Here is an 11,456-nt window from a genome sequence, read left to right as displayed (position 1 = left end):
CACTTGCTGATCTAACAAGACAGAATGTCTGTATGTGCGTGTTGGTGTCGGTGTGTGTGTGTGTGTTTGTATGTGCATGCGTGTGTGTGCTTGCATGTCTATGTGCATGCGTGAGTGTATGTGTGTGTATACAGTTGAACTTCAGGGCCTTGCCTCAGGTGCCATTAATTGCTTAGGCATTAACTGTAATCTTACTTGAATGTAATCCTGAATGTTCTGACTCATGATGGTCGGTCACTTTTGACCAGATTGCCTCGCCAAGCAGAAGCTCACACCCTCTGCTAAATTTCATGGCATTTATAATTAATTTTAACAGTTTGATATTTTTCATTTAGTCTTTCCAGTACTGAGTTTGCAACTAAATTATAATATCAAACTGACTTTATATGTTTATTCATAACATGCACAAGCCTGGAGGTATAATTGTACCTTGAGTATTAAAAGCCTAATCAAGTTGGTAACCAGTGCTTTGAGGTGAGTGGCTATGCTCGAGTTGTTAACCAGTGTTGTGAGGTGAGTTACTGTGTCAAGATTTAACTTGGTCTGGAACTCAGTCAAATTGATTGTTCTTCATGAGATCAACCCTAGGTCCTCATTGATCTGGAACTTTAAACAAATTGAAAGATAACCCAAATTACCACAGCTCAAACACAGTGTCATCCTCACAGGAAGTTCCATAATTTCCCCAATGCTGGCACACATGCTGTAGTTAGGAGGGGTTTGAGGGTCAGTCAGGGTTTATAAGTATGGGAGTGAGAACCCTTGAGACAGGGTGAGAGAAACACTACAGGTGAGTTACACTTTTGTCCTTAATGTACATGTTTCAGACCATTTCCTATTGTTCTGTGTAATTTTGAAGTTAACTATGGTAACAAAACCTTTCAGATCCTGTTCTACTGTGTTTGGTTTCACTACTCAGTGTAGTCCTAAAGGTGGCTGTGGAGAATGTGATGGAAATGAAGTGTATATCTCAAGCTAGTATGACTTGAATTCGGGGGTTGAACAAGGCAATATATGAAGCAATATGGCAATATAAGAGACTATGATGGACAAACTGAACAATGTTTCTGTGGAGGGCAAAAATATGTTTATGTAACAAGTCCATATTGTTTCTTCATGTTAAATGGACTATCTGATTAACCCTATTGTTTACAATGACTGCCATCCAGGTCCAGACTGTGAATCTCTGCTTTAGACTCAGACTGACAGTAGGTCACACTCTCCTTTTATCTTTTTAACTGCATAATTTGCTTTATTGCTAAAATTCCATTAATTAACACAGATTGCAGGATGCAATTATATTGTTTGATGGATACTGTATTTCTCTGTATGTCTTTCCCCCAGGACATGGTGTTTCTGGTTCTAGTGCTCCCTCTGCTGGTGGGGAGCACCCCTATTTCTCAGGAAACAGACTGCTCTGATGTCTATGCTAATGGACAAACACTGAGTGGAGTGTACACCATCTACCCTGCAGGTGAAACACCTGTACAGGTGTACTGTGACATGGGCTGTTTGGGAAGCCAATCAGAGGATGGGAGATGGACGGTATGTTAGAATGTGTCTCTCCATTAGAATAACTACAGTGTTGATTTCAATGCACATCTGATCCAACCGTTAGGAAATAATTACCATTATTGTTTATTACTGTTGTATATCACTTCAAACAAGGGTAAGAAATCACTAATGGAGGTAAATGTATTAAAGGTGACTGTGACTGTAATTTATATATATATATATATATATATATATATATATATATATATATATATATATATATATATATATATATATAATTTTTTTCCTGATATACATGCTATATACTGTATATATGTTTTTATGCACAAAATAAAAATGTTTGCAAATTCAGCAAATTACAGAAAAAGTTATGCATTAATACAAAAAGAAAAACCATATACCATTATGACTGATCCCAAAAAGCAATCTGCTATGTACTTTTAAGGTTTATATTAAAGTCAGTACAAAGTTGAAGCCTTTATACTACCATATAGTTCACGAATCTGTGATTCCACTGACATCCAAATTACAACTTTCACACCAGGTGTTTCAGAGGAGAATGGATGGCAGTGTGAATTTCTACAGACCATGGAAGCACTACAAGAATGGTTTTGGGAACAAATACGGAGAATACTGGCTGGGTGAGAGTTTGTCATTCATGAGCTATCAGATAAATAGGAACATATACGGGGAATACTGGGTGGGTGAGGGGTTGTCATTCCTGAGCTTACAGGCACATAGGAACAAATCCACCACATTCATTACATGTACATTTTCACCCTTACTCAGATGCTCTCATTCAGAACTGAAACAAAAAATGTAAAAATTGTTTCTGCATATTAAATAACCAAGAAATGTGATACTTAAAAATATTTTTTAAAGATTAAGAAATAGTATATTTTATATAATAGTATATAACAGTGCTACCATTTATCAACATTATGTAATGCCATTTGTCCAACACTTGAAAAGTTGTTTCTGTAAGTTACAACTTATGAAAAGACAAATCTTAATTTTTTGAATAATGTATTGCTTCTCATGTAATATACTTGTATTTCACATTAAGCTTCATTAATAACCTTTATATTGTGTATGTCCTACACCCTCAGGATTAGAGAACCTCTATCAGCTCACACACAAGAGGAAGTATGAGTTGAGAGTGGACCTGGAGGACTTTGAGGGTGTGACAGTGTATGCCCAGTACTCCGCTTTTTCTGTGGAATCTGAAACTGAAGGATACAAACTCCATGTTAGTGGCTTCACCGATGGAGGAGCAGGTGGGTCAGGGAGAGAGACAAAGAGGTTGAGGTTTAGCTGAGGTTTAGCTCTTAGCTTACCTATTAAGACCTAGTCCACACTAATACAGGTAAATTGGAAAACACATGTTTACATACAACTTGCCCATTGATCCACAGTAAAACCATGTTTTCCAACACTGAAAACATTCTCTAGATTGAGTAATTCATAAAATGCTGCTTTGGTGTTTTAGAAAGATTACGGTTGTCATAGGACCTTTGCAGTTCAATGATTGCAGAGCTCATTGTAAGTAGGTGTTTACATTTCATGTTTAACTGTTTCTCTTTTATCTATTCAGATGAAGAAGCTGTATGTTATTTTCTTCACCATTTTCCCTATGTGTTGTTACATTGCATATGACTGTAGCATGTATACCAAGTCTTTATATTTTCCATCATTTTTGTGCTTTATTTGGGACTTAGAACATCTGGAATACAGACTGAAAATGCTAGTGTAGCAAAACACAAAACAAGCATTTTCTAGTTTACTTGTTTTAGTGTGGACTAGGCCTCAAACACAAGCTGAACACATCATTTAGTGCACTGCCAAACACAGGCTGAACGCACCATTTAGTGCACTGCCAAACACAGGCTGAACGCACCATTTAGTGCACTGCCAAACACAGGCTGAACACACCATTTAGTGCACTGCCAAACACAGGCTGAACACACCATTTAGTGGACTGTCAAATACAGGCTGAACACACTATTTAGTGCACTGCCAAACACAGGCTGAACACACCATTTAGTGGACTGTCAAATACAGGCTGAACGCACCATTTAGTGCACTGGCAAGGGTGTAAAAGCTGTATGTAGGTTATACAGGGAGGTTATATAGGATATATAGGTTATATAGGTTATATAGGATATATAGGTTCTGTAGGTTATATAGGATATGTAGGTTATATAGGATATGTAGGTTATGTAGGTTATATAGGTTATGTAGGTTATATAGGATATATAGGATATATAGGTTATATAGGATATGTAGGTTATATAGGATATGTAGGTTATGTAGGTTATATAGGATATATAGGTTATGTAGGTTATATAGGATATGTAGGTTATATAGGATATATAGGATATATAGGTTATGTAGGTTATACATTATATGTAGGTTATACAGGGAGTAGGGTGTTACATCAGATAACCTGTGTAGAACTATCAAGGAACAGTAGGGTGTACAGCAATAAAGTAAAACTGAGTAGTTCTGTATGGAAAAGTAATATTGTGAAACAATACATTGTATATATAATATGTAGTACAGTGAAACTGCAGCACTTTATAGTACTGGAATCTAATCATTTGTGATGTTATTGCCTTCGTAATGATTTTTGGAAGGTTTTGAATATAGAAAGCAAGTCTGTACAGACAGCTCTGCTTGTGCGCAGGTGACTCACTGACCATACACAACGGACAGAAGTTCTCCACCTTGGACAAAGACCAGGACACTTATGCGGATGGGCACTGTGCTAGATCTTTCCTTGGAGGGTTTTGGTATGGCGCTTGCCACTATGCTAACCCCAATGGAATATATCTGTGGGGAAGTGATGGCACTCATTACGCCATTGGAAATGTGTGGCGCCATTGGAAAGGTTATGATTATGGTCTTAAGTCCATCATTATGAAGATCAGGCCTGTGGCTTAAATCCATGTCACACAGTAAAGGTAATTTTATTTGCTAATATGGTGAGGATGGTATGTGACAGTCACACTTTATATTGTATGTTTCTTTTAGAACATATTTAACCCATTCATTCAGTTCTGGAATACTGGTCCACTGCAATGCTCAGCCAGTATGGCCACCAACATTGAGAAAAACAAGCTTATAAATCTGATACCAACAAAATCATGACTTTATCATTTGGGCTTAATCTTAATGTTCATATACCAAGCTTAATTTATAGAAGACACACACCTTACTCTAGCCATATAGCTAAAAGTAACATATGACAAATTTGCTGATTCAAGATGTGTTGGCACATGCACATTCAAGCAGCTTGTGGTAATTATCTTCAACAGTATTCACAGCAATTACATCTGCATATATATATATATATATATATATATATATATATATATATATATATATATATATATAAAGCCCTATAACAAGGCTTAAATAGAATTTAATATAACATAAAAATGACCGACAACATTCATGAAGCTAAACATGACTTAAATAGAATGAAAAGTAACGACATAAGAACCCCCAGGTGGGATGCATACTGATATTCAATACACACCACCTGAGAACACCACCACAAACATAAACAAAATATGTGACAAACATAATCACAACATAAAAACAAGTCCACCTGTGATGCATTCCAGTAGTGACAGCAGGAGGGGGCCAGCACTGAGACAAGGCTCTTGTGGACTTTGAGTTAAAAAGTTCTTCATAAAATATCCTGCAGTTTTTTGTCACCATCCATAAATGTATATAAATGTAAATAAAAACTTAAAATTATATGATGCTGTTTTTGCTTGCAAATTAATTTATATTCATTTTTACAACACAAAATATCACTCAATGTCACGTTCCAGAGACGGAGTCGAATGCAGTTTGGCGAATGCAGTTTATTAGAGAACATGGGTAGGCCATACATGTAATCCAATGAACAAGCAAAGGTCTTAATCCAGAAAAGCAGTCAGTGAAGTAAAACAAAACAGACAGGGAACAGGCAAAGATGGTAATCCAAAAGGACATGCAGAAATCCAAATAACCAGAAGTAACACACAAGAACATATGGCTCAGAAACATACCAAAAGATGACAAGACTTTGGAAAGTCACAGTGAACACACATGGCATAAATATAAAGACTAACAAGATACAGGTGAGTACAATAACAGACCTAGATACTAACAAGGGGGCAGAACAGAATGAAACCAAAACAATGGAACACAAAGAAACAAAACCATGGAGTAAATAAACAATATACATTGTAGCATTGCCATGTGAACCATGTCACCAGGAAGGGCAAACCTGGCACTCAAACTTACATTTATACATGTATCTAATCATCTAAGACAAATATGGATACAGAGAAAAAAGAAATATATAGACTTGTGGCCAAGATGGCCAAAGATTGCCAAAATGAATCAAAATATTACCCTATCCCCTTTAGTTTTGAATATTGGCAAAAATGGACAATTCTACAATAAATGCATTACAAAAGTTAAAAACATTCTGTACAGTATGTAATCGTGGCTCATTCTAGAGTTTAGTACCATGTATCTAGATCAGCAAGATGCTCTCAATCCCAAATCCAGCATTCCATCTCCTTCTTAGCTTTCCACTTGTTAACAATGCAATTAATACATTTTTAATGTATTTTTACATTTCTTAAAGTTCAACTTTAAGTGTATGTTTCTTTACTCACCTGATGAACACGTCTCTGCCTGTGACAGATGATCCTTCTGGACTTTGCCTGCAACAGTTTTCTTGCATATTATGCAAAAAGCACAAGACCACAGGACCTACACAAGCTAGAGGCAGGTCTGTCCTGGACCAAGCTTCTTAGCAACTCAAAAATGCCAGGTGAACCTAGTTATTTACCTTCAGGCAACTCGACTGGCTGTTTTCCAAAATTACCTCTAGACAGAAGACATGACATTACATAAAAGATGACTTCAGAAGGACAATGGCAACAGAACAAGACCTGAGCAGTCACAGCAACAGACCCTGAAGTCTTCCAAACTGCACAGAGTGAGTGTTGTACACCATCTTCCCAGGAAGATGGCTAGCTATATAGAAAAACTTTAACTTCGAAGTAGGCAATTCTATTTACTTAAATTAAGCATTAAATGATGTAACATCTATTTGTTCTGGTAAAGAGGATACCATCAGGACGATCTTGCTCACGGTCTATAATTCTGTTCTATATATTTCCGTATGTTCAGATGAACACGAGTTCCTTGAATCTGTGGAGAGAATTGCCGGCCAAGGTTATTTCTAATTTGTGAACTTTTTTACATTTTAATTTTATGTAATTTATTTATCATTTTAATTTTTTGTTATTTTTTATCAGCAGATATAAGGACACAAGATGATGATGAAACAGTTTATATACTGAATGAGTTGATACAAGGTATTACATTCTAGAGGGAGTCTAACATGTTAAAATACCGCATTTTGTCTAATAGATTATGCAGTGGATTAATTTGTCACACAGAGGCAGAATGGGTGAACCCCTCTACCGTCAACCACTATTCATCGAGCCCTCTGGCTGAGCTCACAATTTTTTCAGGGGACCTTACACTACCGGTGACATCTTTAGAAACGAATGCAGAGTTCACCGTGGCTTATAACAAACGTATAAATAACTCTAGGCCTGTTCAAGTTGTTGAGCCACTAACCTGTAGGCCACCATCACCTCGTAAGTATAATTTTAAAAGCATGATTATTAATCACATTTATACTAGAATAACTGAATCAATTTTTTTTTTCTAAGATGGCTCTAATGATGGGGATCAGGAGTTGAGTCTGTTTGACTAGGAGGATGATTTAAGAGTGCCTTCCCCATCATGTGGGTGATCTGATAAAGAATTCTAACTAATTACTGAAAATAATCAAATTTTCCCCACTCAGTTCCTAAAAGCTGTTATCAATTGTCTTTAGTCAACAGTGACACGTCCTTCCAGGATCATACACAACAATCGGATGTGGGAAAAGCAACAGCTGCAGCAGTATCACCTCCTGACGATCTTTTACAACTGGAACGTATGTTGTCTGACCTGTTATGAAAAAGAACTTCTGGATCAAGCATTTGCTAAACTGATCTCTACACCTGTATACGGTTCTGGGTGTGGGTTTGGTTCTGCATTATATGATGTGTTGAGATTTCTAACTCAGTGTACATCAGAAGGAATATTGCTGTTACACATGCACAGTGAATATACGGTATCATACTATGGTTCAGAAACGTCTGAATAATAACTCACTAGGTAATGCTTCAAAAAAATCTGAAAACATACAGGTTAGTCAAAATGACATTTTCTATGAACTGAATCAAAGTTTAATAAATTTACAAAATAGTTTATGCCAACAAAATTCTTTGAACCAATATGTATTACACGCTGTAAATCAGATGAATGAAAGTCTAGCTTTAACGTCAGAATCTGTTACTCAAAATGAATACGAACTGCAGAGTCCTGAAAACACACAGGTTCGTCAAAATGACATTTTCTATGAACTGAATCAGTGCTTGGCTGCGTTAAATGAGAGGCTCTTAAGTGATGAACGTACTGAACAGCTGGGTTCACAGAATTCTTCAACCAGTTTTGATAACGAAGAACAGAGTCCTAGAATGTATGAAACTGATGTAGAACTTCTCCCTTCAGATAATACTGAAAACCATATGGAAACGGAACAAACGGCGTATGGTGTAGATCCTGACATTAGAATAATTCGTAGAGAAAAGTTCAATAACACAGAACTTAGGAGGAGTGTTAATTTAGCCTTACTGGGTAACATTAACAGTTTTGCAGAATTTTACAGTCACGTTCTAGAGGTTATAAATGGCATGACGGATACCGTTAATGAAATAGCTGGTCTGAGAGGTGCTGTAAATTTTCTAATTCAAGGTCCTAATCTGAATGTTTCATCACATCTTGGGTTGAATAACGGGGTCGTGGAACTAGACTCTTTTCTAACCAGGCTCGAGAAAGGTATGCAGAGCAATCTTGAGATCCTGGCAAGTGATAGGTTGGAATTTGTGATTCAGATAGTGTACCCCCCCCCCCCCCCCCCCCCCACAAAGGCGGTGTTAGGAATAAATTATCACGCCTCTTCAGATCAGACATTTTATGAAAGAAGATAAGACATCTGTATTTTTTTACAACACTGACAGCAATCTGTTTTACCTTATGTGTCGCACAGCTTTTGAATCGTTAGGAAACACCTATTTGAGAAGTTCATGAATTGTAAAATAGTTGTGTTGTATCAGACGTTCAACAAAAGCGGTTACTCTTTTTTTTTTTTAACTAGCAGGAAATCCCATGAGAAAACCATTTTCTTATTCCTACACGACAACCATTACTACGGTGTTAAAAATATTGAGGGTCTTCTTGGGTTTCAATACGTCTGTCATTTTTGTTACAAAGGATTCACAAGTATGAAAAAACACAAGTGCGAGTATTACTATAACGTATGTCTTGATCCGGAATGTTATAGTTATATTCAGAATATGTTGCAGTGTTCAGATTGTCTAAGACTGTGTAGGTCAGATTACTGCTACGAAAAACACAAAGAAGAGATGGGAAACTTGTTGGGCGATACATATCCATTATGCAAAATAGGTTTCTACTACCCCAAATGCGGAACGGTAGAACATCTGAGCCCCTTTACCACAGGTAAAAAAAGAACATAAATGTGCTCAGCCTCAGTGCAGAGTTTGTAATGAAAAAATAGAATCGGAGGTCAAATATGAATGTTTCATACAACCGTTACAGGTAGAGATGGCGGACGAACGTTACATATTTTATGATACAGAGTCCAGACAGGAAACGGGGATACATATAGCTAATTTTATATGCTGCATGGGGTTTAATGAGGGTGTGAACGGCTGAAGGGGATGGGTGCATCGAAGCCTTTTTTAAAATGTTCCATCAAAGAAAATTCAAAGGATACACATTCGTAGCACATAACGCAAGGGGTTATAATTCCTATCTTTTGTTGAATTATCTGGTGAAAGAAGGGGTTACTCCTACTATCATAACGCTAGGGGGGGAAATTTAGTGCTTTGAAGATACCACTTATCAACAGAGATTTATTGACAGTCTCCCATTCCTACCTATGAAACTTAATGCCATTCCAAAAGCCATGGGGTTTACAAGACTGTTGCTTGTACACAGACACGGATAGCATCATCTTCAAAAGTCATAAAGGTGATTGGATAGTTGCCTCTCTGCTATGGCAGCGAAGTGTTTCTGTTAGTCAGGCAGCAGGTGGGGAGGACATAGCAGGTCTAGAGGAGAGAGGGCACAGAAGTTTATTCATGAGGAGGGTGTAGAAATGAAAATTTGTAACTGTATCCAAAGAGAGAGAAGACAGAGAGTCAGGGTGAGGAAGGGTGGACAAAATAGTAGAAGTAAGGGAAGAGGGAGTTATGGAGTGCAGATTGCGGCAGAAGGAGGAGGAACATGTCGTTGCCAACTAGTCAATCACAAATTCTACTGTTAACTGAGCCCTAAAACGTATATATGTTATATGTGACTATGGTTAGAGAACATCTATCAGCTCAAATGTAAGAGGAAATAAGAGCTGAGAGTGGACCTGGAGGGCTTTCAGGGGGGAATAGTTCATGACAAATACTCATCTTTCTCTGTGGATTCTGAAGCTGATGGTTACAAGCTCCATGTTTTTGGCTACACAGATGGAGGAGCAGGTGAGGTGCACACTGATAAAGTGACTGATAAAGTATTCAATACAAATACTTACCTTCATTGAAATTTTAGGAGATGCTCTGTCCTTCCAAAATGGACAGAATTTCTCCACTTTTGACAAAGACTAGGATGCCTGTTCTTCAGAGAACTGAATCTGTATTTTGGAGCATTTTCGTATAACAAATGTCACTATGCCAGTTTTAATGGCCTTTACATGTGGGGAGCAGACAGTTACTATGGCTGTGGTGTCATTTGACTTCAGTGGAAGGGATCCTACTATTCACTTAAGTCTGTTACCATGTAGATCAGACCAGTATCTTAAGCCTCATCAGAACTACATTTCTGATACCTCACTGAAGAAGGCAGCTTACATAAACTGTGGTTTTTGCTTGCTTATTCCAGTTTTACTGAGTCTATTAAATGTAGGCTTTTAAAGTCCTGGCAAAATACTTTATATAAATATTTTATATATTTATATATTTTTTGTAAATACCATGACTTGCGCAATACTTTTATTTTGAAAGTCATAATATTAAGAGTTATTTTCCACTTTGATTTCTCTACATTGGAAGACTAGGGAAATAATTGAAAACCCAAGTTTATAACTTAAGGGATTGTCCAGAGGAAGACTAACCTCTCTGCTGACCCGCCTCTCGCTTCCATTTACCCGCCGTCGTCACAGAATGTGCAGTCCAAGGGAAGCGAGGTGAGTAATCCCGAGTGGGCCCACCTGCTTGCTGCCAAGAAGGCGGCTATGGAGCAGCAACAGCAGGAGATAGGGGAGATACGCTCCCTTGTTCCGTCTCAGGCAGCATGTCAGTAGCCTGACTCCCAGCACAGAGCAGCGAGTCGCCCCTCCCCTCTCCCCACCTATGCTGGAAAGGATGAAGTGCCTCATAGCGACCCCTGAGACCTACAGAGGAGACCCAGAGGAGTGTGAGGGCTTTCTCGTGTAATGCGATCTTTTGTTTTTGTATCAGCCCCCCCTGCCTGACCACGCCAAAGTGGCTTTTGTAGTCTCCAGGCTGACGGGGAAAGCCCGCGTCTGGGGAGCCGCTCTCGTGGCTAATGCCTCCCCGCTTATGAGTGACTATGCCGGCTTCGTTCAGGAGCTTAAGGCGGTGTTTTATCACCCATGCCAAGGGAAGGTTTGCGGGCAGTCGCTACTCAGTCTGAGACAGGGACTCCACAATGCGGTGGACTACGCAATGGAGTTCCGCACACTAGCGGCTGGTACTCAATGGAACAAGCCGGCCTTA

General features: G+C 38.2%; 1 protein-coding gene across 1 annotated transcript; it reads left to right on the top strand.

The window, feature by feature from the left end:
• The first annotated feature begins 1,329 nt into the window (after positions 1-1,329).
• LOC113568674 (microfibril-associated glycoprotein 4-like) lies at positions 1,330-4,458 on the top strand. Its single transcript, XM_035535180.1, has 4 exons — positions 1,330-1,545; positions 2,060-2,156; positions 2,625-2,792; positions 4,202-4,458. The coding sequence occupies exons 1-4, from the start codon at positions 1,330-1,332 to the stop codon at positions 4,456-4,458; spliced, it is 738 nt and encodes a 245-aa protein (XP_035391073.1).
• The last annotated feature ends 6,998 nt before the right edge of the window (positions 4,459-11,456 follow it).

Source organism: Electrophorus electricus, chromosome 16, assembly GCF_013358815.1.
Source record: "Electrophorus electricus isolate fEleEle1 chromosome 16, fEleEle1.pri, whole genome shotgun sequence".
NCBI classification, from domain to species: domain Eukaryota; kingdom Metazoa; phylum Chordata; class Actinopteri; order Gymnotiformes; family Gymnotidae; genus Electrophorus; species Electrophorus electricus.
This window is presented reverse-complemented; position numbering and strand designations above follow the sequence as displayed.